Below are 23,095 nucleotides of genomic sequence, written 5' to 3'. Positions count from 1 at the left end.
ACCACTTTCATTGGACAGGGTCACCAGGAGCAAGGAGAGCATTGCAAGCGGTGGTCGGCGAGGCACAAAGAGGAGGCTGGGTATTGCAGACAGGGGGGCTTAAGCTTCGCATTGAGGGTTCCCCATGGGCTTTCGATACTTCTGTGCTTAGAGATAGGCTAGGGACGGCTCGTGCTGAGTGTCAGGGCAAGCAGCAAGGTTCCGCTGCAATGGCCCCATTCACAGTGTTGAAAAGCCCCAAAAGCTTGGCTACCAGAGCTGGAGAGCCCCACCAAGGTGTCCAGGACCTGATAGGCACTACTTGGGGGTCAGGAACTCACTGAAGATATGTCCAGGAGCTTTTAGGGACTCTTTTATGTCCCTAAGGCTCAAATAAGGAGGACAGCAGACTAGCCCTTTAGTCACTCTGGGGTCCTTGGTTCAAAGTGAATTTGCAGATCCAGACAGCAGGTCAGCACAGCAGGGTAGCACTTCCTTCAGAACAGCAGTCCAGCAGAATGTTCAGTAGTTTTAGCAGCACAGCAGTCCTTCATCCTGGCAGAGTGTCCACAGGTCCAGAAGTGTATTGAAGTGGTGGTGTCTAGGGTCCTTCTTTCATACACAGTTGTGCCTTTGATGTGGGGAGAAGCTTCTAGAGACATTCTTTTGAAATGCACAGATGCCCTGCCTTCCTTTCCCTGGCTTCGGACTAATTACAGGTGTTATGCAGGCCTTTGTGTGGAAATAGGACACAGCCTATTCAGATGTACGTGAGGCTGGGCCCAGCTCTTCCATCCCATCCTGCCAGTGAAGTCCCATCCAGTCACACCTAAGCTTCCATTGTGTGTGGCCATCTAAGAGGAATATAGAAAGATCAACTGCCAACTCTACCCAGTCATATGACCAGAGATAGGCTTCAGGCACCAAAACGCTAAGGCACGAACATTTCAACTTTCTAAAAGTGCCATTTTCAGAACTGTAATTTCAAATCCGACTTCAGCAGTTAGGATTCCAGAGACACCAAACATGAAGAGGTTATCTTTTCACATTTGGATGTTACGCTTACAATAATGCAACTCAAATTCTATCCTATGGGTTATATAGGCCTTGCAGTATTCAAAAACGAATTTAAGAGTTGTTACTATCAGGATATGTGAAGCTTAAAAGTATGTGCCCCACTACACACTGCACCCTGCCCTCATGGCTGTTCAGGGCCTACCCAAGGAGTGACATATATGCATTAAAACGGAAGGTTTGAGCCTGGCAAGAGGTTTATCTTGTCATGTTGAAATGGTAGTTTAGAACTACACACATACGCTCTGCAATGGCAAGCCTGAGGCATGTTTAAAGTGCTACTTAAGTGAGTGGTACAACCAGTGTTGCAGACCTACTATTAGCGTTTAATTTATAGGCCCTGGGCATATATAGTACACTTAACAAACAACGGTTTGGTATAGGTAAATTAAATATGTCAATTTGGTGTAAGCCAATGTTATCACGTTTTGAGCAGAGTGAACAAGCACTTTAGCCCTGATTAGCAGTGGTTAATTGTGCAGAGTTCTTAGTCCAGCAAAAACAATGTCAGCAAAAACAGGAGGTCTGAAGGCAAAATGTTAGAGGGAACTGGTGGCCCTGGGGAGTAAGGGCCATTGGAGAAATGGTTGCATGTCCGTCCTCCCAATTTAGATAGGTGGGCATGTAGATATCTTTTACTATTTTTCACTGCTAGGTAAAACCTGACAGTGAGAGTCAGTAAAATAGTAATATTGCTCTGCCCACAATGGGAGAAGACTCCCTTGGCGAGGGGAGCCTTTTTTTTCTTTACAAAAAGAAAATCCTGTTTCGGGATTTTACTTTTTTGTAGAGGAAAAATAAATACTCTGTGCTACAGGACTGCATCCTGCTGTCGGAGGCTAGCAACATAGACTAAAATACATCGTCAGGAACTGCAGTGACAGTGGTTCCTGGCAATGCTTCTATAAATGACCACCTGCGTTGCAGTCATTTATAAGTTAGGTGGGTTGATAAGTTACTGCACCACGTGGATAAAAATCATCTTCCACCATTGAGTTGCATTTTTAATAGCTATTAAAGATAGTATTTTACTTACTTTTCAAGCTGGTCCCATTCCTGAGATACAGCATTAGTATCTGCCACAGTGAAAATAGCTTTTTGGGTCTTGTCACTGTCCAGACTTGATAATATTCATTTTCCACATGACACAATTTTTAATATTATTCATCCTGTCTTGTGGGCTGCAAGGTAGGGGTAACCTACTAATATTTAAAAAGGAGGTTTTCACCTGTCAAAGGGTTATTTTAATACACTGTAGATTTTATACTGAAGCTGTCAGGCTACACCTGATAGGCCTGAGGTCATGGTTGCACTGTCACCATAATGGATGACCCAACAGGAGCTGCAGTCCTTTAGATACATTTGACTTGCAGGCCCTGGGTGCCCATTCTATGCCATACACTAGGGAGATAAGGCAAGTTACTTGGGCCGATTATGTATTAGCCAAATTAACCATGTTTAAAGGGAGAGCACATGCACTTTACTCTTGGTTAACAAGGGAACAGAGTTCTAAAGCCAGACAAAAGTACATCAAAGGACAAAAATCCTGGGTGACCATGCAAATTGGTAGATTTCATTCATTGAGTGTTCTGAATATATCCATTAAGTGGTCACACATTTCAAGGACTAGCAAAACCATTGACCTTAGACGAGACAATTTGAAAACCATTCAAGTGTTTTTCAAGACACAAGCTGTTACCAGTTTTTCCATAAATGTTGTCGATAACAAATTACATTTATCAGATACTTTTATATTCTCATATCTGCATATTATCTTTTCGAAAGACCCCTCTGAATACCCACACCTGAAGTTCCCCCAATTAATGCACAGTGAGCAACAACATGTGAGGGTTCATGTGTCTCCTCTCCTGATCTTCTCTGCAAATTCTGTGCTACAACTCTCTTTCAGAAACAATTACGCCCAATTTTAATGGCAGTAGAGAATTTTCCACAATAATATTTACAGAGGGGACGTTAGTAACATCATTACTGTTCTATTTTGTATTGATAGGTTGGCTTCATGAAGAATGGAAAAGTGATAGCCTTAGATGTCACTCATTACAGCAATGCTGGCAACACACAAGATTTATCTCACGCAGTAAGTAGCAGAGACAAAGTATGGTGTTTCGACATGTGTGTGTTTACTGGACTCCAAATTCTCTAGATTTCAGCTCTTGTTCTGCTACCACAATTTTGCATATTCTTATAACCTCACTATCAGGAGACGTTCTATGTGGAAAACTTGCAGCACTGCAACTTCTTTTAAAAATGTATTTTTGCAAACACACCAAATGCAATGCTAATGACCTCATACTTTATGAAACATATGTGATTACAAATGTTGTACAGATGAGATTACACCACATTGTTTTCACCTCTTCACAGAGATGACTGTAAATGTAGTGCAATTTGAGATGTTGTTAGTGATGTAACCAATAATGTAATTTAACTTGTCATGTGTGATGTAATACATGAGGTCCTAAGCAGTGCACTGCAAGGTTGAAAGTTATAGTTAGCTCAGTAAACTAAATCAAGTACATTTCAGTGCTGTTTATGGTTTTGAAATGTTATTTGTATCTTATATTAACACCTAACTATAACATCACATTAACCTTTGTTTTTTTCCAGTATAATTCTAGTTATTCCCTGCAATGCTGTCTAGCCTAAGCGAGATTATCATCGGGGGATTTCTCTTCTCATACACCCATTGTCTGCCTCACATTGTCATTACTGCTGGGAAGAGAAATTAGTCACTCAAAAGTACAGGCAAATTTAAATTAAGTAACTTTTGTGTGAGTTAATTAAATAATGTAATTTCCATGAACATGACAGAGCTAGTATTCAATATTATAGCAGGAGCTCATCAATTATCAAATAATGTAAAATATAAACTTCCCAAAGCATGAGTAATATCACAAATCTGTTAGAATACTAAACTCGAAAAGACTCATGCAAACAAGAAGGTGAACGGGGAGGAAAATAAAAAATACTAAAATAAAATAATAAATAAAAAAGAATTAAAAGCAGAACCATACCACAATCCCTCGAATCATCGATACAATTTTTGGAGTGTAATGCATTGCACATATCTTGATGCAAATATTTGTTATTGTCACGCAGCAGCATCATTAAGTGATATGGTTGTCATATCCCTTATCCATTCTTCAGTTTTTGTTCCATAAAAATCGAGGCTACCTCATTCATACTTGTGTTTTGTCATTTTACTTGGTTTTATTAGATTATGGAGAGAAGTTTGTTCCAAATGGACAACACCTACAAAATTTCCAACATCCGAGGAGTGGGCTACGTTTGTAAGACTAATCTGCCGTCCAACACTGCATTCCGCGGCTTTGGAGGTCCTCAGGGAATGATGATCGCAGAGAGCTGGATGAATGACGTGGCCATGAAGACTGGACTACCCGCGGAACAGGTATTCTTACCATAGGAATGGGGCATTGCATAGTCATGGTGGTGTAGTTTGAGTGAGGTTACATTTTCAAATTGCAAATATTATCACAAAAATTATACTTTGGTAATATGCTACAAATTAGAGATAATAAACCTGTTAATTTTTGTATGCTTTGTTCTTGCATTTATTTGGACCAAAATATTTCTACAAGAAATGCAGTATTTACCAATGTCCATGCAGCACACGAGGACATTATTTAGGATCATGTGTTAGAGAGATACGACCAGACATTGAAAATGTATTTCTTTGTGCTTTTGTGTTGCACAGACAAGACTCAGGCCTTGCAGAGCACTGTACAGAAACTACTAGGATAATATTATTAAAGAGATATGGCCATTTAGCTTCATACAGGGATGGGGTGTGATTGAGTTTGCAAGATTCACATGCCGTGCTGGAACTTTGTGGGAATACAGACATTTGCCGCCCCATGGTGGGGTGGACATGGGGGCCCTGTAGGGCCCTCTTTGTTCCTGCACCGCCAGCCTTTCCATGGCGGGGCTCTGCCATGAAATAGCTTGCAATGCAGGAACTCGTAGTATGCTGAGAAGGACCACGCCAGTCCCCGCTCAGCATATTGCAATGCGGCTGCGCCACCGCCAGGGAGCCTCGTGATCGGCAAAACTGTGGTCAGCCTCTGCTGCGACACCCCGCGTCTGGCAGTTGTAAGACCACCAGACTCGTAATCAGCCCCTTGGTCTTTTCACTGAAAGTCCCTTTCTACAAAGGCATACACTGTGAAAAGCTGTGGTGTGAGATGGACTCTGTCTCACAAAAGAACATAGAAATCACAGACAAAGCTCACTCAATGGGATTAAACTCATTAACAAACCATCTTTTTTCGTGTTTGTGAAGGTCCGCAGGCTCAATCTGTACAATGAAGGGGACTTAACTCACTTCAATCAAAAGCTTGAGGGGTTCACCGTGGCGAGGTGCTGGGACGAGTGCCTGGTGAAGTCAAACTATCATCAGAGGAGAAAGCAGATAGAACATTTCAACAGGTAAGCACAAACAGCCTGAGGTTTTTTAATGAAACCCCTAACGCATCCTGACGAGACTAGCTGTGCAAGACGCCCACACCCTTAGGAGAAGCTCTACCTCCACTTGATAAAAAAACATGAAACACCAGCTGTGTTGCCGATTCAATATAAATATTTGACTTTTAAATCGAAGGATTAGTCAAGACATATTCCCGTAAATTAAATTTGACCAAAGCCTGCCCCCTCCTGGTAGTTGGTGGTAATGCAGTTGAAGCAACGATGAGAATGTAATATTGCTCCCTGATTTGACTCAAGCCTCCAAAAGGGTAGCCACAAATAAAATTCTACATCATCGAAAATGTGAAATCACTTCTTGTCACTTGCCTGAGCCTTTCTGACCAAGACTTCAAGACACAGATGAGCCTCACCCGGCTGATCGCTGACCAACAAAAGGGGTTAACAGTTCTACATACGGCCTGTAGAGCAATCACTAGGTAGCGCAAGAAGAGTATGTAACACACATTCCTTCATTGATTCTACCCAAAGCACAAATTCATTCTATTTCTAAGGGCAGTCCAGTGACATGAAGACCGATGTCTCAAGATATTGATCTCTATCATGTTTTAAAACCATATCCAGAGGCTTTGGCGAAACCAATAGGTCTACTTTTTTTTCAATACTAACACTACCTAACTAATTTGGTATTTTGTTTGTGGCTATTCCAATCAACAACTCATTCATCCACTCATGCAATCAGTTAGTCAGCGTAATTTATTTCAATTAAAACAAAAGAAACCAAAAAAACTATACAAAAAATAAGATCAGAGTTAAACACAATAAAATCATCAGTAAGACCATACTTTATTCAGTAAACAAAGTCAACCCTGATCTTAATAGCACAAGTAAAACTGGGCCAATGACATAACTGATTATAACTGATTAGGACATAAAGAAGCATTTGCAAATAAATAAAAGCAGGTCTAACGTTCTAAAAGCAGCAGATCTCAAAGGTTACACACATTTTTAAAATAACCTCCGAAAAATGAAAAAGGAATTAATGTTTGCATAGAACTGTGATCACAAGGTTAACAGTCAAGGGATTCAGGTAAAGGTCATCCCTTAGAAAATGTCAGCATGTTTTGAACAATGCCCATTCTAAAACGTGTATGGTCTGTGCCTTAAGAAATATCCCAAACCCACTTTCTATCTACTCCCACAATAGACTGTGGTGAAAATCTGGTCTTCCTAGTTCAACACTAATGTCCTGCATATAAGTTAGCCATAGGTTCTTGGGTGTATATCAAATTCCAGACTGTCTATAATAATCTCATGGTTAATTAAGGCAACAGGACGAAACAAAATTGATACCGACAAGAGCAGTGACACCAGCTGTATGGAATCCTCCAATAACACAGGCATAGCTCCACATGACAGTTACAATGGGAACTGCTCTGTGGGAGCCCAGAAAGCCCCTATATACCCTATATTCCTAAGGCTGTTAGCATACCTGCAAGCCCCTGTACCATAGCAGTTAGTCATCCAAACATTGCTAAATGCATTGACTCACTCTTTCATTGGCACAAAATTAACAACCAACAAAGACTCACAGTAATCCATAACTCATGTATGTTGGAAAGAGGCATGTGTACAGTTCCACAGTGTATGCTGCAAACAAGAAAATGTAGTCTGAAAGGACAATGAGTCAACACAAGCTGACAGGACCCCTTGATGTTGCTTTCACTTTCAAAAGGACACCCGTCTTTCAATTAGTTAGCGATGTGAGCGTAAATAGTAGACTGTCCCTTCCAATGGCTAAACTTATACCTAATGTATTTTAAAACTGAAAAAGCTTTGAACTGGGACACTTGCATGTGAAGTATCCTGCTTCAGGGTCAGTGTACCAAAAAGTCCCCAATTTCCACTAATGATGCAAGTTAGTGACCTTGAGACTGACATGTAAATAATTTCATCAGCTTATTTTAGGTTGGCAGCATGAAAAGCAGTGTTTCCTCAGCGCTAGGCCACTTTCTACCCTGTCATATACGTGGCTGACACGCACAAGTCTCCTTTGCTGATGCATACATAATGCAAGTGGTGTACATAAGATATTTTATTTTACTTTAGCATGGTATACAACTCAATTATACCCAGTTCAGGCATGAAACATGACTCATCATTATTTGCAGCAAAAAAAAACAGCTTATCCTGTAGCAGGTGCTAGAAAGAACAAAGATATTCTTTAGCTGAGCTAGCATATGATTGCATTGATCTTTCATGTAGGTTACACAATAGCAAATCAAGGCAGACAAGTGCAGTCTCCCTCAGTGTTGCAGCCCTGCCAAGTACCATGCATCAGAGGTTAGACTAATGCATTTTGGACCAATCCCAGCATCACCACTAGGATATGAGATTGTCACTCAGTCAGTGGAGCACATAAGCTGATGGTTTTTATGGTTTTGTTTGACAGCGCAGCTGTCGTCAGACAATTATGTGAGCATCAATTAAAGATGGGCTTTGACCCTGGCCACATTTTAGGAGGCAGGAGTACGTGTTTTAATTGGGCAGAAGTTGTGTGCTTCCACAAAAAAGTGCCCGCCTTTCACATAGCTGTAATTATTTTATTTATCCAGCTGCCTGAGCTTGAATTTTCAGGTGCACACACATTAACTTGTAATGCTATCAAAGAGCCATAGATAGCTAGACAATATATGGTGTTTTTCTCTGCCAGCAGCACAGATGGGAGGACTGTAATCATTAACCTTCATGGATTTTTAGATCTGGCTTGAAAGTGCAACTGTCACCTGACCATGCAACCTACACAAAATTATTATACAGTTCTTTGCTTCCACACAAATACATGTCCATGGAAGTGCTACACAGTAACATTGTAAGTAGCTGTGTCCGCCCTCCTCGCCTCATGGCATGAAAGTGTTACATAGTAATGTTGTAAGTAGCTTTCTCCGCCCTCCTCTCCTAATTGCACGAAAGTGTTACACAGTAATAATATAAGTACCTTCTTCTCTGCTCCTCTCTTCCTGGCATGAAAGTGCTACAGAGTAGTTTCCATCATTCTGGCCCTCTATGGTAAGAATGCTCACAATGTGCACCATCCCTTGCATTTCTCCAATTACTTTATGGACTTCTCATCTTCCTATTCTGTCCACTGTCTGCCCTTAGCTAGGGAGAGGTCAGCTGTTATGCGAGTTCCCTGCTTCCAAAACGCTACTTTCTGCCCCAATTTCCTTACACATACACATAAAGATGCAGCCACCTGTACTCTGGCCTCTGACAGGATTGTGTATCAGGTTTACCGAAATCATCCTCACACACAAACAGCCTTTAACACTATTAAGTGGACCCCATCTGCATAGGAGTCACTAGGAGTGGGGAGAGAGAGGAACAGAGAACTAGAGATAAGAGGATGGAAGGGATGTGAGAGGAAGAGAAACAAAGACAAAAGGGAGAGAAAGAGGCCTAGAAGAAAAAAGGAAAACAGGAGGACATAGATGAGTGGAGAGAAAAGAGGCACAACATGAGAGGGAGAGACAAAGCAGGAGAAGAACAGTCTGAGAGGAAAGTTGAAATAACACACTGATAAGATGATTGTGAAGGGAGGAGAAGGGCAAAAGGAAAATGGGGACAGGTAGAAAGTAGGAGACGAAGAGGGATGAAAGTTGAGATACTGAAAGCAGTATGAGGTCGACAAGAGGAAAGTGGTGAGGAGGGAGGCGATAAGAGCTAGAGAAGTAGAATTGAAGGAATAGAGGGAGAGGGCAAGAAATGAGAAATTAGGATGAAGAAAGGCGAAACACCAGAGGGAGAAGAGGGAAGAAAAAGGAAGAGGTGAAAGGATAATAATTACACATTTGAAAAAGTGGATGGAAGCTGATGAGAACAGAGAAAATGAAAAAAAAAGGTGAGAAATTCGGGAAACAACCTTTACAACGCAACTTTTACAACGCACTACCATTACAACGAAACTTTTACAACGCAACATCTATTACAACGCATGCATTTACAACACAACAATTACAACGCATGACACTACAACGCACACCACTACAACGCATGTCATTACAACGCAGTCTTTACAACGCATACCATTACAACGCATAGCATTACAACACATAGTACCCCTACACTACCCAACACTTACCCTACTGTTGCACCCCCTTGAGTTAGAATAGTAATTATTACCCCTACACTATCCAATACTTACCTTACATGCAAAGTAATGTTATGCGTTGTAATGGTATGCATTGTAAAGGTAGTATGCGATGTAAGGGAATGCGTTGTAAAGGTAGTTTTTAAAAATTCGTTGTAAATGCATGCGTTGTAAAGGAATGCGTTGTAAAGGATGTTGCGTTGTAAAAAATGCGTTGTAAAGGTAGGCGTTGTAAAAGTATGCGTCGTAACGTCATACATCCGAGAAATTCATGTGGAGAGAAAGGTTGCAGCAGAGAGAGGGGGTGAATGATAAAGCAACATATGAAGAAGGGATGATTTTCTGATATGCAACAAGTAGGTAAAATAGATAGTACCTCATTCCCTTGTTGGTCAGCAAATTAGGAACTTCATTTATAGTAAATGTTAAATCTGAGGACTAGTCTGCAGGCACCAGTGGAATCTCCTTCACCCCAGGCAATAGTTTGGCAGAGGAAATATCGATGGACTCAGGTAGTTCAGGGACAGCCCATGGTATCCGCAGCAGCCTCAATGATCTCCCAATTGGCCCAGCTGTTAATGGTGCAACAGACACAGTTGCACTAAGCACCAGGCGACCGATGGCCCAACAGAACCATGTTTACTGGGGTCTTGTACTACCCATGAGGTATTGTCCTTGTCTGCAGTAGGCCCCATTCCTACTTGCTTTAGCATTATATCTACCCCTGTGTTTGACTCTTGGCAGACTGACTTACAGCTGGGAAGGCTAGCAATGCATCCTCCTGCATACTGTGCCTATCTGATACCATAAGGTCTATTGCTGCACTTTATAGCCCTGGTATACAAACACACTGACCATGACCACCTGGGGCTGGCTGTCCCAGGTTAAGATTGCTTCGAGCGAGCCTCCACAAAGGGACATGTGCTCCATCTGAGCACCATCAATTTCATACCTCTGAAGCACACTTTTAAGGTCACTTTTAGACCAGTAAATTAAAAAAAATTGGGCAACATCTGAAATGAATCTATCCTATCTTCGTTTGTAAATGTAAATGTAGTATACTTGTAAAGCGCACAGCTGCCCCAGCAATGGGGCGTCCCGGCGCTGTATAACTCTGGGGAACCCGTCCTGGCTTTCCCTGTGGGATGGTCCCTTGCTGGGAGTCCCCAAGGTGAAGCCAGGCATCCCCGGAATTGGTCGGGCCGTTGTGGAGATTAGGCAAGCTAATGCCCAGAGTTGCCGAGTGGAACCCCTGATTAGAGTAAGCACCGAAGCGAGAATTATCGAGTCCGCTGACCAAGGTCCACGACCCTGCCGCGTCGGGAATTGAACCCTGGTCCCAGGCTGACTTCTGCTCTCAGGCCTGCCGCCTTAACCAGTGAGCCACACTACTCCATGATCGAATGTCATTCAAACTGTCACACATAAGGCACTGAAATGTCACACTTAAGCACGCTGTAAACATAGAAATGACACACATAAGCAAATTGAGGAATAAGCAGCTATAATGTCACTCTCAGTTTCTGTTGCTTGTCATTTATATTTCTGAAACTCATAGCTAAAACAGAAGACAGACTAAAGCTCAATGTACCACCAATCAAAAAGTCTTGAACGTAGCGACCATCCAGGAAAGCGGGAGAACCCCTTGAAAAACATTCACAAATTTGCATTTAATGATGTTATCCTCAACTTCCTGGACTATTAACATTAATTTAAAAGTGCAACATTCAGTTTTGGAAAGCGGTTTTCTAAAGAATAAAATGCATTTAACATATAAAAAAATTCTTATGAAATTTTAAAAAAAACAGACCACCGAGTCGTTTCACAGAACTTGAAAAGCTATGGCAGCCACCTTGGATTGGGAACTATTAACTAAGGAAGTATGAGTTCAGGTGCTTCTTTATCCTCGAGTAATGAACGCCACACAATATTTCCCCTGAATCTGTGGGTCCAAATGCAATGTATTAAAAATGAAATAGATACAAAAAAGTTTTGCTACAATAAACTGTTTTCAAAGTATACATTAATCACATAAACAGTTTTAGCACCCAGGTTCTTTAGCTTTGTCAAAACATGCTAGGCAGGCTATGGTAACCACACTGGACTGGGAGCTTATGTGTAATAGGAAAGAAGAGTTTATTCCTCTAGCAACCATCTTCACAAAGGATGCTTCATGTGTCTGCTCATCAGTGTGGATGTCTCCCCAAAGCTTGTGTAATACACACCAGATGCCTAGAGGACCAGAGTACAGAGCAGTGTTGAATCTCACTCCATTGACTATAAGTCCTCTGGAAGATGACATAATACGTGAAAATGGCATTACTCAAGCCTCTCCTACCAGTGGCTGCTCCTCCGCTAAGGCGAAGGAGCATCAGCCCACTGACTTCAATAGGAATACTTAAAATAATATTAACATATTGTTAATATCATTTTATTTTTCCCATTGAAGTGAGTGGCTCTCGGGCGGGGCTGGCCAGAGCAGGGAGAGGAGTGGTTTGCACTTCTTAAGTGCGCATGACTGCTTGGCTGGCCCTCTTGGGCCGGACAAACAGTCCTGCACACTTTGCATCTTCCCCACCAGGCTTGCTTTACACAATCTGGTGGGGAACATGCAAAGCCTCCCAGTCCCCGTCTGAGCGCCGTTGTTCAGCGCTCAGACCAATCACAACGCTGCATTGCAGAGTTGTGATTGGCTATGGGAAGCCTGGGAGCCCAGGTGTATCTTGCTCCTTCTTGCAGCCAGCGGAGACAGGAAGAAGGGGACGGAGAAGAGGCGGCGGCCAGGTAAGTGTTTATTTTTTTATTTCGTTCCGTCCCACACCCCCATGCCCTCACACCCGTCTCACCACTCCCAATAAGTAGCAGCCGCTACTGCCTCCTGTCACTAACAGTGAATGGTTGTACTGTTGGCTGATCCAGAGCAAAAATCACAATTGCGAGAAAGGCAGTTCTTCAAGCGGCATGATTCTTTCACCCACTCTATGAAGGCAGTCTGGTGGGTGAATCTAAACTGCAATTGACACTCCAACAGACCAATGAGTGATGGTTGTATTTAATTTAAAGCCATTTGTAAAGGGCCTGGGCCCAGATGTAGGTAATTCTATTTTACCGACTCATAAATACCGAATTTTACCGATTCGGTATTTATGAATCGGTAAAATAGAAGTACCGAGATGTAGGTAAATCCAGATGTGGATTTAACGAATCTTTAAAAGTCGGTATTTACCGATTCGGTAAATACCGACCGGTAATGCCCCATTCATTCCTATGGGCTTTGAAGCCCATAGGAATGAATGGGGCATTACCGGTCGGTATTTACCGAATCGGTAAATACCGACTTTGACAAGGGTGCAGGGGGTGTCACTTTGACACCCTCTAGCACCCCCAAAAAAGGTTCGGGGGCCATGTGGCAGGCATACCTGCCCTAAGGGCAGGTCTGCCTGTCATATGGCACAGGTGTGGATGCACACATGTGCATGCACACCTGAATCGGTATTTTACCATCAAATTGAATTTGATGGTAAAATACCGAATTTGTAGGGCTTGTGGGACTCAGAAGAGTCCCACCTACATCTCAATTTTACCGATTCTGTAAAAATACCGGTCGGTAAATTTACCGACCGGTATATTTACCGAATCGGTAAAATTACCGAAATGGCCTGTTTCCTGCCCCCTACATCTCAAAAGCCAAATACCGGTCGGTAACAGCCGAATTCGGCCGTTACCGACCGGTATTTGGCTACCTACATCTGGGCCCTGGTTACTCAAGAACAGAGTGTCCCCGCGCTGAAGACTGCATAAACGCTAGAGAAGGGAGAGCGAGAGAGCCGGCTGAGGGGCGAACGGTTAAGTGCGTGGAAATAAGAGAGTTTTCAGTTTTCCCCGAAACCTGGTTTCAGAGGGCTCCATACGGATCTCAAGTGGGAGCTCGTTCCAGCACTTAGAAGCAAGATATCCAAACGAGCAGCCACCCATCCTGGCTCTGGTGACTTTAGGGATTTTAAACAGCATTGCCCCAGAAGAGCTGAGATTTCTGGTGTGGCGGTGTATTGTAAGAAGGCTTTTTAAATAATCTGGCCCTGTGCCATGAGCGATGCGATGGGCAAAGCATAATGCTTTAAATTTGATTCGCTCCTTGATGGGGAGCCAGTGAAGCTTGGACAGGGCAGATTTCCCTGAAGCTCTGCGAGGAAGCTTTAGCACAAGACGTGCAGCGGCATTCTGGACACACTGGAGTTGGTGGAGTCCCTTTTTGCTCAAGCCCAGTAACAAGGCGTTCCCATAGTCCAGATGGGGGGTTACTAGGGCATGAACAATGGTCTTCCTGGAGTCCATGGGGAGGAGGTCTAATACCTTTCGGAGAACCCTCAATACGCTAAAGCATCTGGCAGAGACTTTGCTGACCTGAGGTAAGTATGAGAGATTCAAGTCGAGTGTTATGCCCAAGTTGCGCACCGAGACCGCAGGACAAGGTAGGCTACCTAATTCCGCAGGCCACCACGCATGGGACCATGCGGAAGAAGATTTTCCTACCACCAGAAGCTCAGTTTTATCGCCATTGAGGCGAAGGCAGTTCTTATTCATCCAGGCTGCCACAGAGGAGAGACAGTTGGAAAAATTAATGGCATCCTCTCTGTCGTCCGGTGTAAGCTTGAACATCAGCTGGATGTCATCAGCGTAGCTGACAATGCCCACCCCGAAAGTCTCCACTATGCGAGCCAGGGGTTCCATGTAGATATTGAATAGAGTAGGGCTCAAACTAGAGCCCTGAGGAACACCGTGGCTCGCCTTCCTAAGAGAAGACTTAAAGTGGGGGCAGTGCATCTGAAAATGCCTGTCAGCCAGGAAGGACTCCATCCATGCCAGGGCATGCCCCGTTACTCCCATATCTGATAGCCGAGACAGCAGCGTTGAGTGCAGCACGGTGTCGAAGGCTGCACTCAGATCTAAAAGTACCAACGCTGCTGTCTCTCCATCATCCACTATCTGCCTCAGAGTTTCGGTGGAAAAAAGCAGGGCGGACTCCGTAGAGTGCTCTGCTCTGAACCCAGATTGAGTGGGGTGCAGGAGAGAGTGTTCTTTTAGATAGCTCATAAGCTGTCTATTAACTACTTTTTCCACAAGTTTAGCGCAGAAGGGGAGAAGGGAGATAGGGCGAAGATTTTGAAATTGGGTAATATGAATGTTAGCCTTTTTTTTAAGGGGGATTACTTGGGCAGTTTTCCAAGCATCCAAAACCAGGCATTCTTGAAAGGAGAGAGACACAATAAGGCTGATGTGGTCAATTAATGTGGTCTCCTTGACTCCTTTACACCGAGTCGGCGGGCACACATCGCTCGGAGAACCAGTTTGGATGCTATTTGCAATGCTCAATAACTCTTGTTTATCAGGAGTGATAAAGCCCGTGAGACCGGGAGTCCCCGTGTTGCTGGTCTTGGCTATTACAAGTTTACTTGAGCTGGCCTCATACTCCGTAAAGGTGGCATAGATTTGATCTATCTTATTTACGAAGAAGTCAGCCATGGAGTCGCATAGTTGTTTCGAGTGAGTGTCTTTAGCTTCCAACCTCGTTGGGATCGTAAGTTCCTTGTAGATGGAAAAGAGCTCTTTTGTGGGATTGTCTGCTGAGTCAATTCTGCTTTTAAGATGACAGCTTTTTTCCGATCTCACTAGTTTGTAATATTTATGTAACTCACACTTATATAGAAGTTTGTCCTCTGGTCTATAGAATTTCCTCCAGCTCCGTTCTAACGTTTTGCATCTTGCTTTGCATTCTGTATGTCAGAATATTGCTAGCAAAAATATCATTTAACAACAATATTGTTTTCTAAATATTATTCACAAAAATATGATCCCATTGGGTGTAGATTTTCTATTACTAGCTTCAATGCAGCACCAGTTTTGTAAATGATATTTGACAGACAATATTTTGGTTACAATACCCTAGTTCCATACCCGTCTAAAGGCGGCTGACTATAGCCCCTTTCACTATATAACAATACTACTATTGTGATGTTAATATTTTTCTAAATTCCAATACCCTAGTAAGACAGATAAAGCATAGAAATGTACCCTGCATTCAGAACTATTGAAATAAAGTCACAAGGTAACAGAAACAAATGTTCTCATATTTTAAAGATTTTATTTATTCATGGCTATGTCACAATTTAACCATGATTTGTGAATATTTATATATGTGTATCTATTAATGTCCTTTTGCATACAGTGAATGGTGCACATAAATACTCATGATGTGACCTGTTTCACTTAATAAACAAAAATGTAAACAAAGACGCTCTGTTCCTTCACCCTACTGGAGAAGAGGGCTATAGACTTTTCTCAATCTCCCAGGCACTGGCTCAGTTGATAGTTGCAGGGCTTTGCAGGCTGCTCCCTCGCAGTTTGACCCCTATGTTTATTCCAATTATGAGAAGAGAGAGACATCCAACCACAAGCCAAGCTATGTGTTAACAAGTCTACTGGGGATGCATGCACACTATTTCACAGAGATAATTCAAGGCTGATTCTCTCTAAACCACCATGAGTGACAGTAAGGGACCCCAGAATGATGCTACAAACCATGCTGCTCTTGAACTTTCAGAGGCCTGTGAGTCAGAGATTGAGACATTAGCCATGTCAGAACTGGAGTCGGTGAGTGGTCTCCTCCTGTTCAAGCTAGAAAACTCAGCTAGGAACGTATTGTCAGTTCATTTACTGCAGATATGACGTTGACAGAGCTATGCGACAGGCGGCAGGCTGCTTTTACAAGGAAAGCACTAGCAGCTCAAATATGGCTCCCCATGCAAGTGAAATGAGGGTCATACAGTGGACCCAAGACTCAAGTCATCGTTTGGCACTCATTTCCTGTTGTGTACAAGGGCCCTTAGCAGGGATAGGCAGCCTCATGTGTCACACTGCTCTAACACAGATAGAGGGGACTCATAAAGAGGTTGTTACCCCCAATGCTACACAATAAAGGGGCATACTATCAAGCATGGTGTTAAAATTATCGCTGTTTTAGCGTCAGAAAACTGCAGCTAAAGCGGCAATAATGGGCTTGATAATATGCCCTTGAGAACTCCCATGGAAGCCCAGGTTCACAGCAGAACATGGGCTGCTATGGGAATTCTCAAGGGCATATTATCAAGCCCATTATCGCCGCTTTAGCGGCAGTTTTCTGCAGCTGAAATGGCGATAATTTTAACGCCGTTTCTTGATAATATGCCCCTGAGCCTTTGAAATGCATCCCCCCTAGGGCTGACATTAAGGCCCTTCCTCGACCGTAGGTGTAGGTGGCTACAACAGCGAGGAGTTTGGCTACATCATCAGAGAAGTGATGCCTCAGGTCTGTATTCAAGTGCAATCTATCTATTCCCATAAAAACTTTATTTCCCACAACAGTAGGACTCAAGTGCCCTCAATCTAAGGCACGAACAAACAGAGCATGCCACACCTTGTGAATAAGAACTTGTCACAATTCTATATGTGATGCGCAGTAGGTGTGGAACTTTTCAATCAAGTAGCACCAACACAGGCTTATCTGCTTTCTAGCCAGAAGGTATGCTATCTTTGTTGTGGTAAGAGGAACATTTGGACCAGATGCCCTAAGCCAGTGGTGAAGCTGAAAGCTTCAAAAGAACACGAACAAATGAATATGCATTTCTGATATTGGGTCAAAGCAGCACTGTAAATTCTGCATCAACCTTTGTTATAAAGATACATTCTACTGTATTTTCTCTGTTAGCTGCTATTTTCACACATTCAGAGATGGCAATGAACCTGCTATCTGTAATGTTTGAACAGACAGAAGCATGTGTATGATGGAAGTATCCCGCGTAAAAGGTAAAAGTTATTTCATTTTGTTTCCAGTCAGCACCGGTGGAAGAAGAGGGGCATGGCCATTATTCCAACTAAGTTTGGGATTAGCTTCACACTTCCCTTCCTGAATCAGGTGGGTAAACAATGGACAACACTTGTGTTTTTGGTAAGAAAGCCACTGTGCTCTAGTGTATTAACTATGAATATCAATGGAGATTTGATCAAGATGGGGTGGAGCCGAGGCTGAGGTCAGTGGCACAAACAGGCACCGAGCGCCACGCTTATGTTGATAGGTTTGCTCACGGGCTATAACCAGCATCTGCCCACAACTGCTACCCAACCAATGCAATTAGGTCAATACACATAGAAATTAGGATAATTTGACAGACAAAACCTAACTTTACACAAAAAAGTGACAGGCAAACATCTGGCTCTTTGTGCTCTTACTGTTCATCTGGACCACTGTCCATGGACAGCCAACATAAGAGCAGGAGTGCAATTTTTCTTGTAAGAACCAGTCAATGTACCAAATATGCTCACTCGAGAACACAATTATATATCCAGATCTGAACTAACCATTTACCTACCTCATCTCCAACCCCACAGTGGACGAATCACTGTTAAGCAGGAGTTCCTGACTTCATTTCAACATGCCTTAATTACGGTTTATCTTAAGATTCTCATTATTCCCATGAGTAGAGACCAGAGAACCCTGCCAAAGTTCTGGAACCCGCTACAGTTAATTGATTAATGTGAAATCATATGATCAAAAGGAGCTAGGTTTATTGTTAACTGAGATCTAGTTGGATAATACTTTAATGGCCCCCTCATGGGCATTAACACATCACTAAATGCATATTCGCTATCATGAGCATAATAATCTGCTGTGCAAACACTCTCTGTACATTCTGTGGACCACATTGAAACAGAACAACAAAGAAAGCCCTTTCCAAAACCAGGACGTTACCAGGATATGAGAGAGAGAAATCCATGGGTGACTGTACGATTATTGGTAAAATAAAAATGTAATCAATGGATACAAGGCAAAACAAGTAACAGGATACAACTCAAAAAATATCATGTGCTCCACAGGAAGAATGAATACATAGCTTGGATGTATGGGAGGTATTTTACCATGCTGAATAGGTAGGTTAAGGGAAATACACTGTCCAACACAACAGTAGTATATTAAGATTTTTAAATGAAAAGTCATCAAATGAATTTAAAGAATTATATGTGCCATGATACACCCTCTTCATCTTTTTTGAATCTATAATTATATCCTATAGAAGCCTGTATATATAATCTAGGAATTACATTGCAATTGGGATGTTAACATTCCTGTAATGAAAAGCCACTACTTAACTGAACATGTCTTCATCAACATGAGTCATTCTATTGGTTTTAAATTACTTCAAGTCACACTGAAGGCTACACTCTTGAGACTCTGTTTTAATTGGCTAAGACTATTTGAATGATTTGCAAAAGTCTCATTGCTAGAGAAATTCTTAACTTCGCACTTAAATATATATCCCTCTTATTGTAACTTCTCTTCTTAATCAAAGGGGTGCGGCGTGGTCGGTAAGATTGGGGGACAGTGGGGGAGGTGTACGCTTCAGAGTTCCTAACAATCAAGCTGGCATATCTTGTTAAAATACATTATGAGATGCAGGACACAAAGGGGGCTTTAGAGGCAGTGGAAAGAGAGAGGAGTGCAGATTGTTAGGGGATCTTTAAAACGCAATTGTTTTCAAACTAACCAAGTTTTAAGGCAGAGAGGAGAGTGTTTGTGCATGTTTTTACCTGTTTGTGCACATAAGAAACCAGGGTGAAATCTGACATACACTTCAGCAAACCTGACTGAATGCACTAGCATCCAACTATTTACACAGAATCCATTTTTTAGGGGGTTGTAACTCCCCAAACACCCCACTGAAGCTACACCCCTGTATTCAACAAGAGCTCTTTTTCTCTCGATAGGCACTATGGCTCTACTTAAATATGTTCCTATGAACTACACCATTTCAATTAATTCTGGAAACTAGCAATTATCCAGGGTGAGTCTGAAGGGCCAAAAAAATCCTAGTAAATTAATATATTTTGTCAAATAAAATGTACCTGTGAGGACCCCTTCCTGAAGACTACAGGGAAGCAGGAATTACTGGGTTCAGACATGATGTTGAGGTCATTAACTCCTGATGTCCCAAGGTCCAGCCTACTATGGACTCTGAGCAACTGGGCAAAGTACCCCTTCAGCAGTTGATTCTCAGTGATAGCATGGGTCGAGAGTCCAAGGCTTCTCAGGGAGGAGGTAAGTGTAAGGTGAGCACAGACTCACAATTCAAAATACATCCAGCAACCCAAAGAAATGACTGAAAAAAGTACTTACCTACTAATGTAAAGTACAATACAACACACTCCAAACAATATACAACGCCTTCATGAAGCAAGCCCACAAGCGTTCACAGGCCAGCTTTCCAGCCCTACTTCCCCATTTATGGCTGATGGCTATTCCCCATTCACATGTGATGACTACCAAGCTAGGCCTCCACTAAGGCTTTAGAGTCCTAGAAGTTCCAAGGTGGCTCTTTAGTCAGATCCCCAAGTTCCCTCAAAGGAGCGCGTCAATTCGAAGCAAAATCCTCGGGCCATGCAGCCTAATTGCCTATCTTACTCACTCTTGCAAAGTGGCAGTTGAGAGTACATGAGCTCCCCCTCGGCAGACCAGCTCCACTCAGTTCCTCCACAGAAATCGCTCTAGGATTATTCTTCCGGAAGCATGCACCACCATGTATCTGGCTGTTCAGCATTAGGGGCAGGGGTACATCTGAATTTGCTACAGCTTGGTTGTCAGGTATCAAATCTGCCAGACACCTGATGTAGCCTGCTAGTGGTAGAAGTAAACTGAGTTCAAGTGGGAGCAGGTCCTCTTCCAGTGTTTCAAATAATTAAAAGTTTATGGTTCTCGACTGGTGATAACCAACCACTTAGACTATCTTTAAGGACTTTTCCATTTTGAAAACATTTCATCAGTCTAATTGAATTTAATCCAGGCCATGCTACTTTAATTTAAATTGTAATATCATAGATACGCCAGAGGATATATTGTTGTACTCTAAATGTTTGTGTGTATTTATATATAAAGAGAAAGAGAGAGAGATAGATTTGTATATATAGATAAAATAACGTATTACATTGCATTGCAAGTTTATTTATTATTTCACTTCCTTCTTAGGAGAAGCCTTGAACTCCGCTACCATAAACTGAGCACCGTTCGGCACCTTCTGCTAGCTTCTGCTGATGTTTTATCTAGTCATTAATTAAGGAGAGCCAGAAGCATTACCAAAAACTAAAGATACGCTTAATGGTTTTGATTTCCTCCACCCTAGGGTAGCCCTATGAAAGTGCTGGGGAATCATTGCCCCTTTCATTGTATTTTTGTTGCAAATCGTATAGAAATTCTAGTTGATGTTTACAATGAAAGCTGCCCCCAGAATCCTAATTACTTTCTGTACACACAAAATATGTATGCATCCCTGGAAATAAAGAATTTATTTTGCCCCCCTGTTTCCATACTGGTTAGAGAAAGTGACTAGGAAAACAGAAAGAGAAATTGACAAAGGACAGTACCTGCTTTGGCCTAAAATATCCTTTGCCCCTTTTCACAAACATATTTGTGCATCATAAAACAGTCAAGTGTGGGGACATTTCAAGCTTCAAAATCCATAAATACAAAAAAATCACAAGTATGGGGGATTAGCGACATTCTTACATTCAAGAAGGGTTTCTGCACAGTACATGCAATTTTGTTTGAGAGAAAATATGTTGCTATTATATATTTTCGTATAATTTACTCATTGCGAGTTATCCAACTGGTGAAAATTATGCACAAGTAAATTTCACACATTAAAGTCCTCCTGAACTTCAATGACTGTTGTAGAATGCCAGGACTAATCATGAGATTTGGTGTCAATAATAGAAACATTGGAAATCAACTTCAAAAGTAGGAAGAGGTACATCTATGACTTTTGCTCATTGCCTTTGTGAATTGGGCCATTTGTCTGTGGGTTTTGAGCATAGCAAGTACTCTGATTCAGTTCCAGTTTTTTGGCAAGGTAATCTTCCCTGCTGGTTCTATTTTTGGATTATTCTTGTGAAACTAGTGAGTGCAATAGTGCAGACATTGGTAGTAGGGGTGGGCTGAACTTGCGGAATTACATAAAAACTCCACCAGATTCCACAAAGTTCTGTCAATGGGTGGAAATAGGCACGTTATGCTGCTCGCCCTGTCATTTAGCACCGGTAGTACATTCTGTGCTGAAAAATCAGCTCTCACGCCACCAAGTTGTGTGCCAGAGGGCGCAGTTTCTGGGATTGTTTTTACTGCCAGTTAAGTAGATTTTCTACTTGAGCGGCAGCCTTCTCAACACAAAATATTGTGACTGACTGTGACCACCTACTGTAAAAAAACCTTGCTGGATGTCCTACTAGCCATCAAAAACCTCACAAGGAAAAACCAAATCTCATTCGTCTACTATCCTTTCTGGAGCTGCGCGCGAGAAAACATTCCACCATGCAGCCATTCGCTGAATTTGTCCAGAACTCCATGCTACAAGAGTAACGCAGAGTAGACAAAATTCCACCAATTCTGTGGGCGGAACAGAATATTTCACCCACCCTTAGTCGGTAATCTTCTTATAATAATCATAATAGTAATCCACATTTGTAAAGCACGAACCATCACCCGTTAGGGTCTCTAGGCGCTGCGGGCCATCAGGAAGATTAAGCAAGCTATTGCCCAGAGTCACATGGTGCTGGGCTAATCTGCCTCCGGCCCCGGGGATCGAACCGTGATCCCCAGATTCCAGAGTCAGTCACCCTGGCCGCGGCGCCACACCTCTCCCGTATAAGACTTCATGATTATTCCAAGAGGTCAGGAGACTGACAGGAGTCATTAGGGGTTGTTACGTGATGAGTCCTCAAATCAAAACATAAGGGGTTCCAGTGGGAGTTCAGAACCTGACAAACTACGTTCTATTCCATATCAATATTAATCACAAAATATTACGTGTAGTCAGAGAGGTAGAGAAGTGTCAGTGTATGTGAAAAAAGTTTTTTTAGGACAAAAACCCCTCGCCCACCTGACGGTGGCACTGGGTTCCCTCCTCACACCAGGACCAATGGTACCTGGTGCTGGCTACAACTCTACTGAGAAGAGCTGTGGTGTTTTGTTTTAAAGATGAGGGCAAGGTATGGGTGACACCAGAGTGCTATATATTGAATTGTAGTGGGTTAAAACTATCTCCTGGTAGGCTACATATCAGTTTGATTCAGGCCCCCTCAGTGAATAGAAAAAAAGCAGTGAAGGAGAGTTTTGAAATAATATTCCCCTTATTATACGGTCGACATGTTTCTGCCTTTAGAATGGCCCAATCCTGGGTTCAGAGGCATTCCTTAGGACCAGTTCTTTACAGTCACTCCTTGATAACAAACAAACATATAAACCTGATAGGTAGCTCATTCTCTCCTGTTTTTACATAAAAAGTTAATGCTTTGACCTTAATTATTAGTGCATGAGGTTGGAGCATAGGTGGAAGATGCAAGAAAATCTCG

The 23,095-nt window shown here is 42.4% G+C and overlaps 1 protein-coding gene across 3 annotated transcripts in view; it reads left to right on the top strand.

Moving 5' to 3' along the window:
- The window catches only part of LOC144763874 (xanthine dehydrogenase/oxidase-like), a 385,606-nt gene that overhangs the window by 320,502 nt on the left and 42,009 nt on the right, over window positions 1-23,095 (top strand). For all 3 annotated transcript variants that reach the window (XM_078649867.1, XM_078649866.1, XM_078649865.1), the window contains exons 24-27: window positions 3,065-3,151; window positions 4,292-4,483; window positions 5,375-5,520; window positions 17,534-17,615. In XM_078649867.1, the coding sequence (XP_078505993.1) occupies window positions 3,065-3,151; window positions 4,292-4,483; window positions 5,375-5,520; window positions 17,534-17,615 (507 nt within the window). The remainder of the gene's footprint in view (window positions 1-3,064; window positions 3,152-4,291; window positions 4,484-5,374; window positions 5,521-17,533; window positions 17,616-23,095) is intronic.

The sequence above is a fragment of the Lissotriton helveticus genome, chromosome 6, assembly GCF_964261635.1.
Source record: "Lissotriton helveticus chromosome 6, aLisHel1.1, whole genome shotgun sequence".
Taxonomy (NCBI): Eukaryota; Metazoa; Chordata; class Amphibia; order Caudata; family Salamandridae; genus Lissotriton; species Lissotriton helveticus.
This window is presented reverse-complemented; position numbering and strand designations above follow the sequence as displayed.